The sequence below is a fragment of the Callorhinchus milii genome, unplaced genomic scaffold (assembly GCF_018977255.1).
Source record: "Callorhinchus milii isolate IMCB2004 unplaced genomic scaffold, IMCB_Cmil_1.0 Scaffold2, whole genome shotgun sequence".
In the NCBI taxonomy this organism is placed as follows: Eukaryota; Metazoa; Chordata; class Chondrichthyes; order Chimaeriformes; family Callorhinchidae; genus Callorhinchus; species Callorhinchus milii.
The window spans coordinates 95,055,706-95,079,708 of NW_024704743.1; the positions used below are offsets into that span (position 1 = coordinate 95,055,706).

At 40.0% G+C, this 24,003-nt stretch overlaps 2 protein-coding genes and 1 non-coding gene across 3 annotated transcripts in view; 2 read left to right on the forward strand and 1 right to left on the reverse strand.

Moving 5' to 3' along the window:
- The window catches only part of klhl14 (kelch-like family member 14), a 53,085-nt gene extending 45,384 nt beyond the window's left edge, over window positions 1-7,701 (forward strand). Inside the window, exons 7-8 of the mRNA XM_007887968.2 lie at window positions 553-710; window positions 7,257-7,701. Coding sequence (XP_007886159.1) covers window positions 553-710; window positions 7,257-7,397 — 299 coding nt within the window. The 3' untranslated portion in view covers window positions 7,398-7,701. The remainder of the gene's footprint in view (window positions 1-552; window positions 711-7,256) is intronic.
- On the reverse strand, window positions 1,930-2,002 carry trnat-cgu. The gene has a single exon. It is a non-coding gene; the product is annotated as a tRNA-Thr (tRNA).
- A 5,923-nt stretch (window positions 7,702-13,624) lies between the features above and the next one.
- Window positions 13,625-23,797, forward strand: LOC121848085 (ras-related protein Rab-10-like). The gene is given in 7 exon segments (XM_042331666.1): window positions 13,625-14,420; window positions 19,625-19,688; window positions 19,813-19,951; window positions 21,429-21,477; window positions 21,480-21,517; window positions 22,222-22,323; window positions 23,720-23,797. Coding segments are annotated over 7 exon segments (603 nt in total). The 5' UTR covers window positions 13,625-14,287.
- The last annotated feature ends 206 nt before the right edge of the window (window positions 23,798-24,003 follow it).

The following is a 24,003-nucleotide window of genomic DNA, read 5'->3' on the forward strand; positions in this document are numbered from 1 at the left end:
CAGAGGGTAATTAATAACTGGAACAGGTTGCGAGAGTGTGTGTAAAAAGTACCTTGATGCTGTGACAGGAAGATAGTTGGGTGAGTATTCTACAGGGATGAGATCGGATGGACTCAAAAGCCTTCTTCATCCATATCGATCTTGTGATCTTGCGAACATCCACACGTGCACTTTCCAGCAGAGGTCCCTGAAAGTGATTAGGTGCAGGTATCTTAGGAGATTTTCCCATTTCCTAGCTCAGGTCACTGAGGTCCCTACTGCCCCTGCTGCTGGGGTCAGCTACCTCAGTGCACAAGGGAAAGTGATCATCTCCTACCATATAGGGGAAAACTCTCAGCTATTTTCATATTGAAAGTACTGCTCTAGTCATTGGTTCCCTGTTAAATGTGAATGTATGCTCAAAAAGGAATTAGTTCTCTTCATGTATCAATCTAATGCATTTTGTGTTTCTTTTGTACTTCAATGGATGTGAAATAAGTAATGTGGGAGTAATTGTACTGGTCACAGTTGGAAACTCATTGGTATGACTCAACAATGCTTTCTTTGGTCTAGGTTTCTCACACCTCGATGTTATGCTAGTTGAATGTTATGACACTAAAGGCGACCAATGGAACATTCTTCAGACTCCTATCCTGGAGGGTCGTAGTGGTCCAGGCTGCACAGTATTGGATGACAACATTTACATTGTTGGGGGCTACAGCTGGAGTATGGTGAGGATGTGTTTCATTCCTGTCTGCTTTTTTTTTAACTCAATTGTTTGTGCATTTTTTGTGCATTCCTACCATGCATTTCTTTAAGAGCTGTTGTGTCCACATGCAACAGTGCTACACTGGACCATGGTACAGAACAAAACATGAACAAATCATCTCCAGGATCCCTATTCATCAAATATTTTAATTCGAACACTAGCTTTAAGTGGTGACAGGAACATAGATAGGGCTGTGCGGGCCTGAGAAAGACTAGTCTGGTCAATGTGGATGGTTCCAAATGACAAAAATAATACACTACTTTATCTCTCAACTCCCTGCAATAGATATCTTCACTAAATAGCTATCCAAATCCCTCTCGAATTCACTGACCCATCTACTTCAATTAATTTCCTGGGTAGGTCATTTCACCTTTTATTTTATCTCTCTCTGTGCAAAATATCTCATTCTAATCTTCCTTTTTGTGCTTGAGTCACATCAATCGCTGAGATTCCAAGTTGAATGTTTAGTTCATCCTTAGATTGTAATATTCTTAATATACAAACTCCACCCAATTCATTAATCATTACAGACTGACAATTTGTAAATTGGCTTAGTCTTAAAATTTAAATGATATTAAATTTTTGGGGAAAATTCTTCAATTCAGTCTTCATTTGGAAACTGTTTTTTCTGCCAGACTTTTTTTCCCCACGAAATGCAGTCTGCCTCGATCGTCGAGTCACTACTCCTGCAGCAAACAGATGAGGAGTTTGTTGATGGTTCAAATCCTGAATTGAGAGGATAAACTGGTTCTGGTCTTCACAGGGTTAGAGAGCGGAAAACCTGATAAGGTTTCTGCTCCTGGTCTCTATACAGCACCCTTTACTGGTTACGCATGTATAGCAACCAGTTGTGGAGACATCAGCCTCAGCTGTGATAAGAATAATAATCCTTAGATTTGATATAGCGCCTTATCACATCTTCGACATATATCAAAGCGCTTCACATAATATACTGTAAAGTGAATTGATTGTATATTGTGGGCGAAATGTGGCAGCCAATTGGGTACAGCAGTGACCCACAAACAGTTGTGGATTGAGTGACCAAATTATTATTATTGTTTAATTTTTTTCGGAGGGATTATTATCCCGGGAAAGCGATCCGCCAATCGACTAATCAGTGGGTTCCTTACTTACTGCTAGGTAAACAGAGGCTTGTGGAGTATGGAAAATTGACCAATGTTTCACCCTGCTGGGAATCGAACCCAGGTCTTCTCGCTTACGAGGCGAGTGCTCTAACCAATGAGCTACAGGACTCCACGTACCCCCTACAATCAAGTGGCTTGCTAACACTCACAGCCAATACTTATACATAATCCTTGAAATTGATTTCACACCTTATCATATCACTGAGACTTTTCACGCAAAGTGATATGACTGTGTAATTTGTGGGTAAACACGTCAGTCAATTTGCACACAGCAATGTCTCATGAACAGCCACAGAAAGGAATGACCAATTTTATTTGAGAGATTGGTGGCCAGAGCACCGGGAGAAACTCCTCCTCTTTTTGAATAGTGCCAAGCGATCTTTAATGATCACATGGGACAGGCAGACAGAGCCTCAATTTAACGTCTCATCCAAAGGACGGCATCACCGACAATATAGCATATCCCCAGCTTTGCATTGTCAGCATAGGCTATATGAGTTCCAAGTCCTGACTTGGGATTTGAACCCACAACCTTCCTGACTCGGAATGAGTGCTACCAACTGAGCCAGGCTGACACCCTGCCCTGGAGTGTCTGCCTGCCTTCTAATTGAATTTTTCTCCCCTGTTCCCGAGCATTTTTGCATTATCACCACAGAATATATACACAATAAAGATTTTCAGTAGGTTTGAATTCATGAGTTATTATAGAAAAGAACTAGGTACACTGATAAAAAATCATTCACTGTCATCACTTAGATGAAACAAAACCTTATAAATTTTAATAAATGCCACAGCAGTACGAATTGAAATATACCAAATAATATAATGAGATTTATAGTCCTTTTACATCCAAAACATTGAGTGTCAACTTCTTGTCAGAAATGCATGAGTACATTTTCGGAAAGCTACAAGATCTGAACCAATTAAGCAGAGAGATAAATGTGATGCCAGTGCACACTGGAATGGAAACCCGCAAACTGTGTATTACAAGGTCAACAAATATGGTAAAGGATTTGATGATGATTATTGACCATTTACTGACTGTTTCCAGTCAATGCAAAGCTGATACTAAACCTATACTCTGAGTGTTCTCAACTTGTACTTATATTGTGTCTGTTGGTAGGATGAATGCTTTGAAGCACTTAACAGATATGATAGGGGCCACTGAGCAGGAAGAAAGAAAGGAGGATTGGGATTTCGGCAATAAGGACATCAAGATATGTATTTAAGAGAGTTTCGAAGGTGTGAGAGACGGGAAGGAAGGAATGCAAACAGATTATGGAGAGGACAGAGGGTTTGACCACCAATGGCAGAAATGAGGAACAATCAGTAGATCAGAGACTCGATGAGAAATGTGTTTCCTGCAATTCTGAAAAAGACTCAATTCCAAACTAAACCTGCATTTAATCTGATATGCTGTACACTGTCTAGTACCTTGCGACGTCCTGACGACGTGAAAGGCGCTATACAAATGGGATCTTGCTGTTAATCATTTTCTAAGATTCTGCACAATCTTAAATTTTAAGTTAATGCATTTAAGTCTAAAACCATAAAATATTCAGGCCTCTGAATTAGAAGAATAGATTATACGTCTGTCAAAACATGTTATTCCAATGTTCAAATGTAGTTCACAACTGTAGCCACATTAGGAATAATACTGTATTATTCTGGAAACTAGCTTTAGACATTAAGAAGAGAAACTCTCAGAACTGAAGTTATTTCTTTGGGAAAAAAAGACTGAAAAGAGACGTGATCCAGATTTTTAAACCCTGAGTGAAATGGATTATTTAGAAACAAGAACATTTTCAATTTAGCTACTGAAAACATCCATGAACAAAAGGCAAAATGAACAAACCTTGGATAAGAACCAGCAGAAGAAGACTCCATTTAACACCTCATCCGAAAGACAGCACCTCCAACAATGCAGCACACTCCCAGCACTGCATAGATGTTTTATCTTAGACTCCTAAAACCAGCCGTCATCACTCCCATCCTGAACAAATCTTCCATGGATCCATCCCTCCACTCCAGCTACCGCCCCAACTCTAACCTCCCATTCCTCTCCAAGGTCCTGGAACGAGTCGTCGTGTCCCAGCTCCGCTCCTTTCTCTCTCGCCATTTCATCTTTGAACCCCTCCAATCCGGCTTCCGCGCTGCCCACAGAACGGAAACAGCCCTGGTCAAAGTCACTAATGACATTCTGAACATCTGTGATCAGGGCTCCCTCTGCCTCCTTGTCCTCCTTGATCTCTCTGCGCCTTCGACACTGTTGACCACTCCATCCTCATACGCCACCTCTCCGCTTTACTCAATTTTCGCGGATCTGCCCTTGCCTGGTTCGAATCCTATCCCTCTCACCATCTCCACTTCGTTGCCTCGAACGGTTTCTCCTCCAGTCCCCGCACTGTCACATCTGGCATCCCCCAGGGCTCTGTCCTTGGCCCTCTCCTCTTTAATATCTACATGCTCCCCCTTGGTGACATCATCCGCAGACATGGGGTCAACTTCCACATGTATGCGGATGACACCCAACTCTCTTTCTGCCTCCACCCTCAACTCCAGGACCACTGCTGTCCTGACAGACTGCCTGTGGGCAAATTTCCTACAGTTGAATGTGATCAAGACCTCCATGGTTGCACACTACAACTCACCAAGCCAGTCACGAACCTAGGTGTCTTGTTCGACTCTCAACTGTCTTTTCTCCCCCACATTCAAGCCATGACCCCCTCCGCCTTCCCTTATCTCCGTAACATCGCCCGACTCCGCCACTACCTCACCCCTCAGGCCGCTGAAACTCCTGTTCATGCCTTCATCACCTCCAGGCTCGACTATGCAAACCCCCTGCTTGTTGGCCTTCCCAATTCCTCCCTCCACAGGCTGCAGATAATCCAGAACTCTGCAGCCCGTGTCCTCTCCCGCACCAAACTCTGTGACCCCATCTCCCCCACTCTTGTCCGACTCCACTGGCTCCCTATCCTTCAGAGGATCCAGTTCAAGATCCTGGTCCTCACATACAAAACCCTCCATGGCCTCGCCCCACTTTGCCTGCGACTTCCTAACCCTCTACCAACCCGCCCGTTCCCTCCACTCAGCCGGCTCTGGCCTGCTCCACGTCCCCCGACCCACCCGCCCGCCCCACCATTGGCGGGAGAGCCTTCAGCTACTCTGCCCCCAACCTCTGGAATTCCATCCCCCAGTCACTCCGTCTCGCCCCCTCCTTAGCCTCCTTCAAGTCCCGCCAAGACCCTCCTCTTCGACCATGAAATTGGCCACCCCCCATCCCCTCCCTTCCCTTACCCCCCCAACCCCAGCTCGGGTCTGAAATGCTGTACTCTGTCCAGCACCTTGGGACGTCCTCCCGACGTGAAAGGCGCTATACAAATGTAATCTTGTTCTTGTTGTAGATGAGTACCAAGATGTGAGGCTTGAACCCAAATCTTCTGATTCAGTGGGCGAGAGTGCTATACATTGAGTCAGGCTGGCGCATTAAGCCAAATTAAGTCTGAATTTAAGGCATCCAAAACAATTTCACTCACAAAATATACAGTCACTCCACTTTAAGTCTCAACGATGTGATAAAGCGCGATATCAAATGCATTATTATTATTAAAATTCAGCAATTTTTACATTTTAAGACACTGGGCCCCAGCCTTTATTCCCACCTAGACTTAACCTGTAAGATTATACAGTAATATCTTAAAATTAAAGATTACGTAGAATTGTAGAAAATTGTTAAATTCAATCTTAATATGAAGCGAGCCCATATGAAAACCAGATCCTAAATTAAAACTGAATTTAAGATGTTTTAACAATTCGGGGGAAATAAATTGTGAAGCAAAATAAGCTTACAAACTAAGACTGGGTGGAATTTAGGGCTTCTGTTTTTTTATCTCTGTGATAGTTATTACATGATTTAACAAATCGCGTAATTTTTTAATCTGTGGAAATGGCGCCACCTTGTGTCACCTTACTGGTATTAAACAGTGTGTTGTGAAATAAATGCCCCAAATAATGTGTAGTGGTATTCAGAACATCTTTCATATCAGGCAAACTTCACTACTGCTGGATTGACCACAGAAGGGTTATGCAAATAGAATGGATTATATATGAACATAATGTGGTGGGGGAATATAGTAGACGGAGAACATCCTCCCAACGTGAAAGATGCTATTATGAATGTAAGTTGTTGTTGTTGTTGATTTGCACCTTTTAAAGGGGTGGCCTCTTGCAAATGCTCTATTTTTGATGGGTTTATCCCTTTCCTAAATTCCCATTTGAAAGAGGTTTAAAATGAGGGCAGATAGGGGCAACGAGCAACGTCCTAGGTTTCATCCTGGGTCTGGTGCTGAATCAGATAATCATAGCCACTAAAGATATTGCAATGTGTGATAAAGTAAATGCAGTGTATAAAAAGGGGTGAAATCTGCATTATATTCTTAGGACTGAAAGTATATGAATGTCCCCGGGATGTCTTCCCGATGTGAAAGGTGCTATATAAATGTAATTTGTTGTTGTTTGTAGTACTGACCAATAATAATAAATTGGTCACTCAATCCACAATTGTTGTGCACAATTGGCTGCTGTGTTTCACCCACAAAATATATAGTCAATTCCCTTTACAGTATATTCTGTGAATATTTGAGACTTCTTGAAGACCCGATAAGGCGCTGTATCAAATGCGAGGATTATTATTACTCGACTGGGCTGGTCACTCATGAATGATGGATTGCAGGGGAGGTTAGGTAATGTTTAGGTTAAAATTGTATCTTACGCCCCTTCCTCCACAAGATTAAAAATGAATACAAAATAACTTGCATTGATATAGCACCCTTGATGCAGGTCAATGTCTCTGAATTCTGTATAATGATGAGGTCAGACACTGAGCAAGGGCTAGAAGATAGGGAAGGGGATGCAGGACATAGTTTCTGAAGGTTCAGCCACTGATGGTAGGGCAGAGGGGGCAGGGACACACAAGCACATGTTAGCCAGGAAGAGGGGAGAGAGTAGAAGAGTGGTGAGCTGACGAGTGAGGTAGGAAAACATCACAGAGATTCAGAGGTGCCAAAGCTTGAAGGAAGGGATTTACAAGTGATGGTGAGGATAATAATAATAATCCTTGCATTTGTTATAGTGCCTTATCACAACAATACCTTTTTTTGCATTTGGTAAGACGTTTGCATTTAGTATCACGTCATTGAAGACGTCTCAAAGTGCTTCACAGAATATACCGTAAAGTGAATTGACTATAATTTGTGGGCGAAACGAGTATGTCCTGGAGATGTGAAATGCCAGAAACAATGTGGACTGTTTGAAAGTTGAAAGTGTGTGTGTGTGTGTAAGTAATGTTGTTTTTGATATTACAGGGGGCCTATAAATCATCTACTATCTGCTACAGCCCTGAGAAAGCAACTTGGACAGAACTGGAAGGGGAAGTTGCTGAGCCCCTCGCAGGCCCAGCCTGTGCAACAGTTATATTGCCAACCTGTGTGCCCTATAATAAATGAGACATTTACCAGTTCACAGCATCAATACAAAACACTGAGACAATTTATTTAAACATCAAGTGCAAAGTATTGAATTCTTACTCCCAAACATATTTAATGTTTCAAATGTGCTTTTTTACTATGGTAATTTATGACTCTGAAAATGTAATGTAAATCTTTCTATCTTTCGGAAGAAAGGCATGTCCAAGTTAAAAACAAATACCCTGATGTAGTAGAATATAACGGTATGTAAATTTTGTACAGGATAAGAAAGTGTAAATGAAGCTTGTCTGTTGAAAACATACTTAAATAAAAACTTTAAAAATGCTGTGTGCTTTTAACTTTATTTCAAACAGAATCATTGCTTGCCTGTACAAACCAAAACTTACGTGAACACTTTTTAACAACGTGAAAATGTAAATAAGCATCTGTATTTCTAAGGTCTAAAAATAAAAATAATAAGGTCAGCGACCTGGAATGTTTTCTCACTTTCCTCTCTCCATAGATATATATATAATAATAATATATATAATAATAATCCTTCCATTTGATATAGCGCCTTATCACGTTGTTAAAATGGCTCAAAGCGCTTCACAGATCACACTGCAAAGTGGATTGACTATGTATTTTAGGGATGAAAACCCTCTGGATTTAGCCTTAAAATCATTGTCTTTTAATAATAGTAGATATGATTGTGATAATTTTGTTCTATTTTTAGAACAGTGGAAAACCAGCTTCAAAATTAAGACTGAATTTAATATTTTTTCTGAAATGTTGCATGAGAATACACCATGAGAAGGGAATAGAGGAGAATGGGAGGGATGCAGGCTTGTGTGGAGTATAAACACCAGTGAGGACTAGGAAACAGTCCTGGCTCAGGAAACAGACTACCAAGATTGCACTAGAGGCCTGGCTCAATTCTGACATTCCATTGCCAGGCATGTCACCTTGGAGCCAATTCAGCTCCAAGGAGATCCCAAGGAAAAAATATTGTGATAGTTATGGCTGACATGTTATTTTGCTGCCTGTTTGTTGGTGATGAGGGGGCTCTGCAGTGTCCTTTCTTCCTTGCATTTTGATATAGTGCCTTATCATGTCTTCGAGACGTCTCAAAGTGCTTCACAGAATATACCATAAAGTGAATTGACTGTATATTTTGTGGGCTAAATGTAGCAGCCAATTGTGCACAGCCGTGATCCCACAAACAGTCGTGGATTGAGTGACCAAATTATATTTATTTTTTGAAAGGAAAATTAACCCCCAGAAAAGCGATTTGTCAATCGACTCAATATTCAACTGCAATCTCACTCACTTGCCTACAACCTCAGCTCTGTTCGGGCCACATTGCTCACCACCTCCTCTTACATCTAATCTCCTGTGCCTCCCCGCTCTGTGCTTTGATACCCTCTTGCCTGCTGCATTTCCCTCACCACCACCACCTCTGTGATTTATGGTCCAAACTCCCTGAACTTTGATTCTTCTGACCTGTTTTACATCCCCACATGGGCATTAGTGCAGCAGAATTTTGCTGGTGTTTCTGAGTGGGATTATTTTTATATCCTACATCCAAAATACACAGTAAATTAGGCGTGAGGTATTAAAACCATTTTGAAACCTATAAGATAGATTGCTTTTTTAAAAAAGATTTTTTAATTACCCAAATGCCTCTGTTTTTTGGGAGGGAGGGTCACAGCACGTGACAGTTCTGACATATTTTACCATAATATTCAATAAAATGTCAATCCCACTGCCTCGTGTATTAATGTCTGCTACCATGCAAAACCTAAAATTGGCAACTTCACATTGCTGCATTAAACTTGACTCTTAAACACCCCTGGGAACATGGCAAATATCCCATTCTGTTCCATGTGGTAGATTATGGGATGGGGAGAGGGAGTTTCTGTGGATGCTGCCATCATTCAGAAAGTTTTGGAACAGAGTGAAGAAATGGGAGAAAATGTGACAGCTGATACAGATGGTCAAGAGCTAAACATCACCAATGGAATATTTTCACTCGAATCCAATTCAGAATGTAATGTAATCTATTTTCTAGTAGCAGTCATTTTAATCATCAAATCCAAGCTTTCCTTTCAAATACACTGTCACCACGATTTACACTTCAAGTGTGAAGCGCTTCGAAATGTTCTGTCAATGTATAAACGAGTTATCACTATTGGTAGCTCTCATTGGCATTCCTGTAATATTTGCAGCTTACTTTTATATGATTTTATATTTTAGTTTAGTGCAATGGGAGCTATCAGGTGTGGTAACTTGCTTATCGTCCACCAGGGAATTTTTGCAGGAAACTGCTTTTTACAAACTTACATTAATAACTTGAAGGTGGACAATGGAGGGAGTTGTGGCCAAGTTTGCTGGTAATACAAAATCATGTGGCTTGGTAAATTGATTATGTAGGATTTCAGCAAGATGTACACAATCACCTCCCATTTCAAGCGTTTAATTAAAATCACTTTAGGCATACAATTCATGTTGTTTATAACAAGTAGCGAAGTGACTGGCCAAGTGAAGGTAGTTTTAATACTCACAAATGTAAGGCAATGCCTGTCGGGAAAGACTAGAGAGTGGAAATAGCCTGAAAGGTAAAACACTCACTCAATCGAATGAGGAGCAGATGGTTCTAGGAGTCCAATAAATCACTACAAGTGGAAGGCAGGTACAAAAAGCTATCAAAAAGACAAATGAGGTTCTGGGATTTCTAAACAGGTTAGTGAATATAGAATAGTTGTGTTAGAATTCAAGAACAAGAACAACTTACATTTATATAACGCTCTTCATCCAGGGTAGCATCTCAGAATGCTGAACAATGGCATAGTTTGACCCCATGCCAGGGTTACTTTAGGGGCGGTTAAAGAGATAAATCTTCAGGTACGAGCTGAAAAGGTAAAAAGGGGACAAGGCGGAGGGATTGAGGCAGGGGTTTCCTAAGGTTTGGAGGCAGAGGGTATGGTCATCAACAACAACAACAACAACAAGATTCCATTTATAGAGCGCCTTTCACGTCGGGAGGACTCAACAGTACAGTGAGGTGGAGAGAGGCACAGAAGGCCTGAGCCGGCTGAGTGAAGGGGTGTGTAGAGAGGGGTGGAGTAGGTTGGAGAAATAGGGAGGTGCTATGGTATGAAGTAATTTATCGGTGAGTTTGAAGATCATAAAATTGATCCATTTTTCAGCAAGGAGTCAATACAGCTTGACAAGGATTGGTGTAATGGGGCTGCTGAGTTCAGTATTGTTGAGTTCCGAATCATTTGCAATTTGTAAATAGTGGCGCTGGGGTTACCAGGGAGAATTGGAGAAATTGCACTCGAGAAATCGAGGAAGGAGGTGACAAAAGTGTGAATAAGGGCTTCATATATAGAACATTAGTTCAGCCACAGTAAGTGGATTTTGTGTTCAGCTTTGGGAAGAATATCATAAGGTGTCTATTTTTAATTAGTGACACTTTTGATTCAATCTATAATTATTTACGGATAGAACAAGTCACTGCTTGATTCTTTATCTTGACTTCACACTGAGGGTTAATTTTCTATCCCTTCTGCCATTGAGGTATGATGAACTCTGTTGCTACTCTGTGCTCAGCCAGCAGAAAGTGGAGCGTCATGCATGGCACAAGCCTACAGCCTTTTTCTGTGTTGTGCTCTCTGTGTTCTAAAACTGGTTCTTTCCAGCATGAAAAAAATGCACGAGACTGTTGTTAGGCTGCATGCCAGATCCTGAAACTGGCACTTATCCGAATCTTCCAGTCGTCCTCATGAAATGTAGTTAAGTGTCTCATGCTGCCTTTTTACCTCAGCACCAACAGCGCTTTAGTAATGAAGTAAGCGGGGAGCCGTGATTACACTGCCTACTCTCCCCCACCCACCATTATTGTGGAGTGGAGGCAGAGCTTCATGTTCATGCACCCAAACACGTAAATGGAGAGCTCACTCAGTTCAGTTTCTTCTGCCTGACTGAGACAAGCCGCTTTCTTGGACTCGCTCTTTCTTCCTCCAATGCCAGTCCACAAAGGAAGCTTTATCCTGCTTTTTTGGCAGAGATGCATTGAGAATTGTCAGTATGGCACCATTGCCAAAGGTGCAATGTGGAGGCAGTATCCGTGCGTGATGTTTATTTATGTTTTGATTGTTCAGCACTCTGAGTACTATCAATCCAGCAGATGTAAGTCATCTTTCACACACTATCAACTCCTTGTACAAGATCATCATTTGGATAATAAACTCTTCTAAATTTGATTCTGTTGCAGTATGAGTGATTAAATGAACAATTGGACAAATATGACAAATTATCCTTTTTGTCAGTGTAGAGAAATCTTGTTCTAAGCATAATCCTGATCTGAATATACAATACACTTGCATTTATTGCTGTGTCCTATGTCAAATAACTCAAAGATCTTTGTCATGATTTACTTTGAAGTGTAGTGACTTTAATGAGACAAACATGATAGCTAATCTATGTCAGCAACGTTCCAGAAACAGCAATGAGGAAGGAATAATTCTTTAATGAATTTTAACAAGGGCCAATAATTTTAAGAATTTTAATATTGGCCAAGTAATCAAGAGAATAATATTATATGATCTTTAACAGCAAGCTTAAACATCCTTCAGATGAGATGTTAAATCGAGATCTTGCCTGTCTATTCAGTTAGATGTTAAAGATTCCCAGACACTATTCGTAAAGAGAAGGGAGTTTCTCCCCATACCCTTAGCCACAGTTCCCCAAATAAAATTGGTCATTTGCTTCATGGCTATTTGTGGGACACCCAGTGCACAAATTGGCTGCCCTCTTTGACTGAAAATACACACTTTATAGTAAATGCTATGAAACACTTTGGCAACATAAGGCACTGCAGAAAATGCAAACATATTATAGTCTGAGCTAAAAGGACAAAAGGACCTCAATTTAATCTTTTAGTTTTTCCTCAGTAGTGCACTGAAGATCATGAGGTGATTGAAAATGAGAACGTATCTAAAGTTACAAAATTTTAGTGAACAATTAATGGTTTATTTCTGGACTATATGTTTTTTTGAATCTGTGATTTGTGTCAGGTTCTACAAAACTATGGTTTTATTCGACAAAATGCTTCTTATATTGGGCAAACAGAATAAAGTCTTGTCACCAAATAAACCATCAGTGATTTCATGTTCAAGCCTCACAGATTATTATTATTATTATTATTAAATGCCTTTCTGTAACCAACCAACCACCAAACTTCTCAGAAAAAACATGAGGTGAATCCCTCCATCACATTCATCCTAGCTCTGCCCAGGGGGTTTGCATATATTGCCAGTATATCTGCCTATATTTCTCTGGCAAGATGAGATGTTCCCCACACCAACATAAGGAATGTGTCTCACTACTCGGTGTGTTTGTCCAATGCAGCATTTTGTCAGATCATCGATTAGCTGTTTTTGTTAGCCACCAGGTTCAGCTGCTTTGCCTGTGTTCCAAACTTTAGTCCATTGATCTGCATCCGAGGTTTATTATTTTTCTTTTGACACAGACAGCTTTAGACTCCGGGATAGTGATTTTATTATCATAATTAGACAAACTTTTCACCCTGCAATTTGCTGAGCGCACAGTAGACGGTCGTCCTTTATGATCCGGAACGGTTGGTTGCCCAGTGGTACAATCAATTAGCTTTGTTACTACCCGGGTTATTTCTGCACACATGTTGCTATTGATTTCCTTGTGTATTTCTGTGCAGCTGAACCTCTGGTGCTTTTTAAAGGAGGTGAATAAACACATACAACCAAATCGATCAGGATTCGAGGCGCGTTGTTTATCTGTCGTCATGGCGACGGGTAAACACATACCCCTCCAACCAATGGGGTTGTTACAAAGGTGCTCAATTGTGATGTCAGAGGCTGCCTGTGATTGGCGGGGAGGCAGCCGCAGGGCAGCGCGCCGCCGACTCCATTACCACAGGGATGGGCAACGTCACAATGTGGACCATAGCCCCGTGGGTCCAACTTCAGGCACGAGTAATGCGGCCCGCGGGCCGCACGATGGCCATTCCCCTGCTTTTGAACGACCCGTCGCGGTCGCTGCTGCGCGTGCGCCAATCGCAGGCCCGGCGACGGAGCGACTGACTCACCGGTCCGTCACCGGCCCCGCCCCCTCCCCATAGCAACGGACCCTCGTCCCGCCCCCGTCCGCATAACAACGGCCCCACCGGCCCGTCCCCCTGGTACACACATAGCAACGCAGCCCCACACCCCCGCGCAAGGCAGCAGATGAGAAGCTTCACCATTGAGGAATTGAAGAATGGTCATCGATGAAGACTGGAGGCTCCACTGAGGACTCGCCATCCAGCAACTGACGCTCAGCATTGAGGAGCTGAGGGCCAGCCATTCAGCAGCCGAGCCGAGGCGAGGCGAGGCTCCCCGGTTAGGGTTGGCCGGTTAATAACCGAGAAGCAGTGACGGCTGAGCTGAAGCCTTCACTGATGAACTGAGAACTGGCCATTGACAAATTATGAAGTGACCATTGAGAAACTGACCATCGTGTCTGTCCTGTTCATTGAAGCTCATCCAGATCCTGTGAGGACTCAGAACTACCATTGGGGCTTATTCCTTCATGACCATTGATGACTCATAACACTCCACTGAGATGACTCTGTCCTGTCCTGACTGAGTGCTCACAACCCGACCGCCCACTGATGTCAAGTGTTGCCCATTGATGAGCAGCCAACTCTGCTGAGCTCAGCCTTAGTCAATGATGAACTGCAACTAAAACGTTACCTGTCAAGAAAGGGACCGAAGACGGTTTGCAGAGGTTGGCCCTGTTACAAGCAGTTGCGAGGAGCTGCCCTCCCTCCCCAGTCAGGAAGCTAGAAATATTCATGTGGATTTGGACGAAAGACGGTTTAGGCTGTAGCTTTCCTGGCACTGAGAATGGATATTGTGAACTTATCTGGTGATATTCTTTTAAAGATCGTGCTAGTTGGGGATTCCAGTGTAGGAAAGACTGCCATATTAGAGAGATTGACAGAGGACACTTTCCATTCTTCCATTTTATCTACAATAGGCAAGTACTGTCAGGGAATTTTGTAAGGGTTGATTTCCTTGATGATAAACTTTCCACACACCAAAAGTATGGCTTCATGTAAGACACATACATATTAAATACGGTTTTATCCTGTATTTTCCTTCCTCCCAAAATACTGTCTTGACAGTGGAACAGTGTATCTGCTAATAATTAACAATGTAATTAATCCTTAAATGGGTTCCAGTATATTTTAGCAATTCCTTATAAAAACAGGCTTTCAGTTGCTTTAACTATAGGTTTTAGGCCATTACACCACCAAGCGTTCTTCCTCTTGAAATCTTCCAACAATTGTTTGCCTACTATAATAATATTCCTTGCATTTGATATAGCACTTTTCACGTCTTCTCGACGTCTCAAAGTGCTTCACAGAATAGACTGTAAAGTGAATTGACTGTATATCTGGGGGCGGCAGCCAATTGTGCACCGCAATGTCTCACAAACAATCGTGGTTTGAAGTGACCAATTTATTACAATTATTACTACGGTTACAGTTCCTTTTTGGTTCATCCTGTACACATCCACTATCTCAACTTCAGCAGTATATGTGTAATTTTCCCAGCTGGAATGTATTCCATGATCATTCAAAGGAACTGATCTGTAGCCATAATGGCATGTAAATTCTGCCTATTGTGATCATGTAGTAACATGTTTTTTGCTGCAAATGGGATTTTCCTCATTACTTTAGTATTGATCATCCTGACTTCCCAGTTTTTATCTATCCTAAAATATTGAGTCTCTTTTGATGCTTTTGTTCGGAACTAGATTTTAGCACAATATTAACCTGTTGACTGGATGATAGATTTATACACTTATTTCCTCTCTTCCTCCAGCAGTTTTCATAATGGTAGACAATACCATTGTACTGTTTATCAGAGACCATTTCTCAGATAAGCATGAATTGATTTGCATTGGTGATGTTTATACTGCTGCTGATATCATATTTCAATGTGGTGACATAAAATCGCAGTAAAACAATCAGTATGAAAAACTTATTGTGTTATTTTCAGATACAGAAATGTACAGATACAGAAATGTATAAAGCCAGAACTGCTATTTAACGACTCTTTTTTTATTGAAACAAGAATATAAAAAATAGTTTATATCAACAAGAAGTGGATGAGTACGTGAACAAAATAGGCTGAATGGCCTTTACTCATTTGTGTATTCTTAACATTTACCATGTCTTATGTTTTACTATAATAATATAACAATCCTTGCATGTTTTTATATAAACTCTATATTTTATATAATTATATATTTTAAAAAAATTAAAATTATATTTAAAAGAATTGTAGAAATATAAACATTGTTGGGACGTCTAAAAGCATTTCACAGAATATTCTTTGAACTGTAGTGATTCTGTGTCTTGTGGGCGAAATGGGGCAGCCAATTGCGCATAGCAGTGTTCCACAAACGGTTGTGGATTGAGTGACTGAATTATTATTATTATTTTGGAGGGAATATTACCCCCGGAAAGCGATCCACCAATCAACTAACAAGTGGATTCCTGCTTATTGCTAGGTAAACAGAGGTGTATGTGTGGAGTAAGGAAACTTGACTAAGATTTTGTCCCACCTGAGAATCAACCCGGGTCCTCTCACTTGCAAGACAAGCGCACTAACCATCTTGAAACAGGACTACGCTTTAGGAAACCAACAGCTGATTAAATCAAGTGTTTTGAAATCTTAAGATGCTGTGTTTCAGCATGAATTATTCATTATTATCCTCCAACTACTTACAAGCAATTTATTGGAAAGACAATATTAAAGATATAACATAATCAATCATTATGTCTTTTCTAGTGTAACATTGGCTCCATATATGGTCTAACAATTTGAATCACTGTTAACACTATTCTCTGCTTTCTTTTCTTAATATGAGTCCTATCTGTCTTCAATACATCTTCTGAGCAATTAAAGCTTGTCTATCTCCGAACCAGCCTACAATATACGAGAATACAGTGATATACGAATAAATCCAATAGTGCTATCTCACCTCTTCTCTCCAGCATAGCCACTGTGATACACTCATTCTACCAAGAGCCCACATTAAGAATTGTTATGAAACTGCAATAAGTGAAGGGATTGCAATGAATAAGACGTATTCCCGACAGTAAATTATCACAATAATCCATACATTTAATATAGCACCTTATCCTGTCGTTAAGACGTCTAAAAGCACTTCACAGGATATACTGTAAAATGGAGTGTCTGTGTATTTTGTAGGCAAATTATTCTTTTCCACATGTGATTTTTCTGTAGATTAATATATCTTTGTAATAAATTATCAATCTTGCATGTTAAAGTCCTCTTTAGTATTCTACAAAATGCACTCTATATTTACATCCTTAACGTCAATAAATTGTCGCAAGTAGTTTGCCATGCATCGCTTTCATTTCCTGAAGTTCTTCTGAGTTTGATCAGTATTACCATCGGATTAATGTCTGCTGACTAGGCCAATTCAATCACTGCATTGGAAAATACTGAAATGGACAAATGCAGTGATTGGAGGAGTGGCAGTGGAGGAGGATGGCCTGGTTGATACAGTCTCCTCCACCACCTCTCCTCCCTCATCTACCTTAGTGGGACCACATTTGCATGGTATTTGAGTCCTACCTAACCAACTGCCTCCATTTCATCTCAGCAAACGGTTTCTCCTCCTGCTCCTGTCTGGTCACTTGCTGGTTACCCCAGGGCTCCATCCCTCTTCTGCTCCTTATCTATATGCTCCCTCTGGGTGATGTCATCCGCAGACAAGAGATAAACGTCCACATGTATGTGGATGACGCACAAGTCTACTTTACCTCCTCCAGTACCAACTCCAGGTCCACCGATGTTCTAACAGCTTGTCTGGTAGACATCAAGGCCTGGATGAGTGTAAACTTCCTGCAGCTGCATATGGACAAGACGGAAGCCTTGGCTCCTGTCAACATCTTCACTCTTGTGGATCTAAACTCCTCAACCTCTCTGGGCTCACCCTCAGACTCACCAAACCAGTGCTCAATCTAGATATCCGTTTGGACCCCCAGCTATCCTTCCTCTCCCACATCCGGTCCCTGACCAGGACGGCCTTCTTCCACTACGCCCCAAAACTCTGGAACACTCCCTCGATCCCTCCGCCTTGCCCCTTCTTTCCCCTTTTCCTTTCCCGCCTGAAAACTTCCCTCTTCAACCGTGCTTACAGTCAGGCTCCGCCACTGTTAAGCGCTCTGAGATGCTACCCTGTGTGGAGCCTGCTATGTAAGTGCAAGTTGTTGTTGTTGGAAATATACTGTTTCACTGGGATTTGCTGCATCAGGTACTGTTTACAATAATGAAATTAATACTTGTTAAATGAATAAAAATTTAAAAGTTTATATAATTTTCTATCTGCTGTAGAATCAACTATAGAAAAACTTATAGAGGTTGTGCCTGAAAATGTACCAGAAGGGTGCCTGCAAACCCCCAGTGAAATAGTACATACTATTGATATCCAGGGGTCTATGAGTGGAGAAATTTCTACTACTTGGAATGCTCTGACATAGACTGTTGAATAATTTCACCAATAGAGTTTAAGTCAACCCATCGAATCCTTGATATGAGATATGAGATCCCACGATTTGCATACAATGTATGTGGATTGCATCCAACACTAGTCGACTAGCTTCTTACTCATGGCATGAGCCACTCTGACATTGTTTCCTCTATGCGACGTGAGGTCGGTGTTGCAGAAAGCGCCACCGCCCTCACGTCGTGCACATTGGTGCAGTCACGACACACAAATGACATCAGCAGTGATATGTGGGCCCAAACCAAATGATGGGGTACCATCATTTATGACCTACGTATAATTGCAATAGTCTTTTTTGTAGTAATGTAAATATATAATAATCCCTGGGTTTGCTATAGTGCCTTATCATGCTATCGAGATGTCTTGAAGCTCCTCGCAGGATTTTTATTGTAAAATGTACAGAATGTATTGTCCTATTTGCAATGTAGAATTGCATTATACAGTGCATACAATAATATTGTTTGCTGATTCATGGTCGTATCACCTGAATAAAAGTTCAGACCAAAATTAATAGTATCCTTTTACAATCCTTATATGCCTACAGAGTGTTGGAACCTGTGGTAAGACAATATTTGAATGTTTACAATGGGAAATGTGCAAGTATGGCCACTGGGTGGTGATGCATAATTATAGTTCAATCTGCAGATATTTTGTGAAGTATTCAAATATCTTTTGTGAGCATCAATATCATTACCAGATTGGCAAAAACATTCTATCATTGGAAAAGATTTCTGTGAAAGTCAGAGGCAAAATTCTAACATCAAAAAACAGTTGAGTGTGAATGGTTTCTAGTGTTCTAACTAGTGGCCTAGTGGCCTTTCAAAAAGTAAAACTGCCAGTAATGATGAATCAGTGTCCTTTTGATTTAATAAAGTGAGAGGAACTTAATATGTAGCCTCGTGAGAAGAGTGGCAGAAGTATCTGATACAGAAATTATATAATTACAATTATATATATTATATAACCTGAACAGAAATTATATAACAACAATAACTTGCATTTATATAGTGCCCCTCATGCAGGGTAGCGTCCCAGAGCGCTTAACAAATGCACCAAATATATTTAGTTTGTTCAAAGTGTGATAAGAAATTGATACTGAGAGCACAGGTAATAGTTCTTGACATAGAACTTTATCACGATTTCTGTAAATGTTGTAAAGAATGGCGACTGTGTATTTGCAGGCAAATTTGTAAACACTACAGACATGTAATGAATGATCAGCTTTTTTAATCTGAGGGATTTTTTGCCCGGTCCACAGGAAAAAAACTCCTTCTTTTCAAATCGAGGAATCTTTAACATCCACCTGAACAGACAGATTGGTTTAACATCTCATCTGAAGGACAGCACCTCCAACAATGCAGTACACTACCAACATTGCATTGGATTGTCATCTTAGACTATGTTAGTTCCAAATCCCAACGGGGACTTGAACCCACAAATTGTACAACCCACAAATTTGGTAATTAACAATTTCTCTGGGTTATTATTAGCTCTGGAATCAACTACATACAGTTAACAACAACTTGCATTTATATAGTGCCCATCACGCAGGGAAGGGTCTTAGAGCCCTTAATAAAGTTTTGTGGACAAAATGTATGATGCCACATTTAACTAAACTTTTGTTTTTTCTATAGGGATTGATTTCAGGGTAAAAACGGTCAGGGTGAATGATAATGCCACAGTTAGGCTACAAGTATGGTAAGTTAATTTTGAATATAAATTCTAATAGAATTCATCCATTGAAAACATAATCCTCAGTTTATCTTCTTTTACTCTTTTCCTGAAAAATGGACACAATGACTTGTGCTTTGTTTATTGGTAGGGACACAGCTGGCCAGGAACGGTTTCATACACTTACAACTCATTATTTTCGAGGGTCAAATGGTCTTATGCTTGTCTATGATATTACAAATTTAAATACTTTCAATAATATCACGTGGTGGATTAAAGATACTGTTGAGGTGAGTTTTTTTCCAGAATATACTACTGCTTTTGTTTGCTATACTGGTTTGATCTTAATTGACCATAGTCAATTAGAGAGTCCTGTAGCTCAGTGGTTAGAGCACTCGCCTCGCAAGCAAGAGATCTGGGTTCAATTCCTAGCAGGGTGAAACGTTGGGCAAATTTCTTTATTAGACACGCCTCTGTTTACCTAGCAGTAAGTAGGAACCCACTTGTTAGTTAATTGGCGGATCGCTTTTCCAGGGGTAATAATTCCTTCAAAAAAATAATAATAATAAATTGATCACTTCAATCCACGACTGTTTGTGGGACACTGTGTGCGCAATTGGCTGCCGCATTTTTCCCACAAAATATACAGTCAATTCACTTTATAGTATATTTTGTGAAGCGCTTTGAGATGTCTCGAAGACGTGATAAGGCGCTATATCAAATGGAAGGATTATTATTATTATAGTCATATGTATACAACAACTTGCATTTATTTGGTGTCCTCCACGCAGAGTGCTTAACAGTGCGGAGGCTAACTACGAGCCGGGTGTGGGGGTGGGGTAGAAAATATTATGAAAAACTGAGTAAATTTTGTTTCCTGCTTCGATAACATTTAATTTATAGTAGGAAAATCAGTATTGGTCTATTTCTATTTAGTAGGATTTATTCACTTTGTTTCATGGAATTTCCCAAGAATTGTTAATGAATTTTAAAGAAAACTTTTTTAGGTCAGCCGATTATCTGACACATGCAGAAATCCATCACCATGCTTTAGAGTATCCAAGCAAAATGAATGAAAATTTCCATTTGTCTGGAATGGAGTGCACAGCTTCTCCCTGGAGGAATGCATGCTGCTCACCTAATCCTGGAGAATATCAGGTGAAGGTTGGTTGGCAAGGTCCTCTGGGCTTGAATATTATTCAAGCAGGAAACAAAATTGACTCTGTTTTACATAGAGTATGTAAGAAGTATGTAGAGATTAATGTATTACTTATCATGGAAAATATAGCAACTATGGTCAGTTATCGATAGACTTACATATTGTAGAGGCAGCCTCAATGAAAAATGAGAGATACTCTGAGAAACCTTGCCTATATGTATAAAGTATTAATATTACAGGTAATAAAAGCATGGGTTCTTTAAAATAATAGCTGAATGATTTTCTTCATGAAGATTGAATGACTTACATTTTGTCAACTTAAGACAGCTTGGAGAAAAAAAGGCCATTGTATAAGACTTTCAATATCATGCGCACATATTCAGCTGATCGCATTCTAAATCCCTACAATTAATGCATTGTTAGAAAGGAACAGAAGGAATCTTTTGGTTATATAAAATGACTCAATTTGTGGTTACTGTATTAAAACAGTACAACATAGCTTAATGATTAAATAGTCAGATAAAGGATAGATGTAGATTTTTGAAGACGTGATACATCGCAAATACATGAAAACCCCATTAAATGCACAACAATGAATTTTGTTTTAGAATGCAGGAAAGGATGTTGGCCAAGTATTAATTGGCAACAAATGTGACTTACAAGTGAACGGGGAGTTACATTGGACAAAGGAAAACAGGTACATTTTATATATTCACAATGGGTTACAATTTAGTCACTTCGAAATGAAAGCTATTGTAAATTGTTTGAAAAATAATCTTCTAATTCTGAACTTTGATAACTGGATATGCATTATAAAGCATCGTACTGATAGAAAAAGAACAAAGCATGGAATGCAAAAAGACATTTTGACTAATCAATCCCACTCCCTCCACAACCACCAAAATCTCCCTTTCATAGGCTTCATCTTCTCTATCTCAAGGGAGAGAATTCTGAATCCTATTGTTAGGTTATAAAGAAAAGATTGTTAATTTTAGCAATCAGTATGTATAGATCCTGAAGTCAAATGCCCTCAAGATACAACCTAATGTTTAATTTAGTTTGTTTGCAGTAGTCTCACATTGCCTCAAAACCTCTAGGTATGTTCAATAATCACACCCAGATTCTTTTCTTTTTTCACTTCTGCTGATAGCCACTCCTCCATTGTATGCACATATAACTACACAAAGTTTCTTGTTCCAACTTACATTTATCAACAATAAAATCTATCCACGCCTCAATATGCCATCCACATAATCAATCCAGATCTCTATTGATCCTCCTTAGATTATTCACTTGCCCAAACAGCTGGTAGTTTTATAAACAAATTCTCTCCTCGGGATCATTGTGCATCTGTAATTGGTTCCATGGATATAAATAATATGTACTGGTTTGTATTTCAAGCTTGCCCAGGAACATGATATGCAATTCTTTGAGACAAGTGCAAAAGATGATATAAACATTGAGCAAGCATTTTCAGCCCTAGCAGAAGAAATAATTAAAAAGGTATGATATGTTCAGCTTAAAGTGACAACCACATGCAAAGCAATCTCTCAAGCATAAACAAAAAAATGTTTGAGGAGGTACAGCAGTATGAAAGCCAAAAAAAACACAGTTGTGCTCTGACCCACACAGCTCTCTCCTACCTAAAATATTGCCCACTTCTGCTATTACTTCTCCCCTGATGGTCGCTGAGCCCATCGTCCCACCTTTATCCCTTCCAGACTTAATTATGCCAATGCTCTGCTCGTCAGATTTCCCAGCTCTTCCCTACACAAGCTTCAATCTATGCAGAACTCTGCAGTCCTTGTCCTCTTCCGCACTAATCTCCATGAGCCTCTAACTCCAAACCTCGCTCGGCTCCACTGGCTCCCCATCCCTCAGCAAATTGAGTTCAAGATCCTTGTTTTCACCTTTAAATGCCTCCCCTCACCCTATGTCTGCGACTTTCTCAAACCCTACAGACCCAGCCTCTTCTTTCACTCCGTGTGCACTGGCCAGCTTCATGTCCCTTGCCCTATTGTCCCACCATTGACGGGCGGGCTTTTAGTCTTTCTAAAAACTACTAGAAGAATTTGTTGTGTATATACTGTATACATATGCATTTATAAGCACTAATCAAGAAGTTAAACTCAACAACAACAACAAGATTACATTGTATAGCGCCTTTCACGTCGGGATGACGTCCCAAGGCGCTGGACAGTGTACAGCATTTCAGCATTTACAGCCTGCAAGCGTCCACATGAAAATATACAGAATCAGCATAGCATCACCTAGAAGCTGAAAGTCTATTTTACAAAGATTGTGGTACGAACAGGCCATAATGATCATTATATATCGTCACCATGTTCTGGTTTTTAGAGTCAGATATTTTTCTTTCAATAGTTTATTTAAGAAATAACTAGGAGGAAATGAGTAAACAAAGGCTATATTTTACACTATAGTAAACACACATAGCAATGATAGCTCACCAACAGTGTTTTGTAGAAAATTGCATAAATTTGATATGGAAAAATGTGGCTCATTTAAATTGTTTCAAATTAATATCTAAAAAGACTATTAATTTAAGACTATCATAAAATTAATTTGTAGCAAATGATCTTTAATTAGATAGCATTTCAAAATCAATCAAATAAACTTTAAGCATAAACTAATTTTTGGCATTCAATTACAGCAAATTAATCTTTTTCCTTTAAAACATGTTGAATTATAATCTTTGAAGTGCCACATATTCAGAAAGGAATATCAGATTTGGTTAATTTAGAAAATGTAATTAAATTATATTCCTATGGCTCCAATAATTTTCCAATTTACCAAAAAAATGTAGATTTTTTACTGTAAGTACTTTGAATTCCTCACATTGAATTTCTCATAGGGTAATGCTACCTTTATTCTTTTCTAGAATCCAAACATTTTGCAAAAACTTGTGGTTGTGGTTGAACCTGAGGAACCTCAGAATCAAGGCTGTTGCAGTAGATGAATTACCAAAGACAGGATGACTGCAGAACCACAGATTAAATTGCACTGTAATTTAGCTAATGGGTGGGTCAAGTTAGTGTTGCCCAGAAAAAAAAGCTTCCCAAGTTCAAAGTCTGCTACTTGAACAGTAATGTTTTAACTTTTTTACTATTGACTCTAGGAAAGACAGTTTTATCTTACAGTACAAAAGATCACAACCTCCTTTCA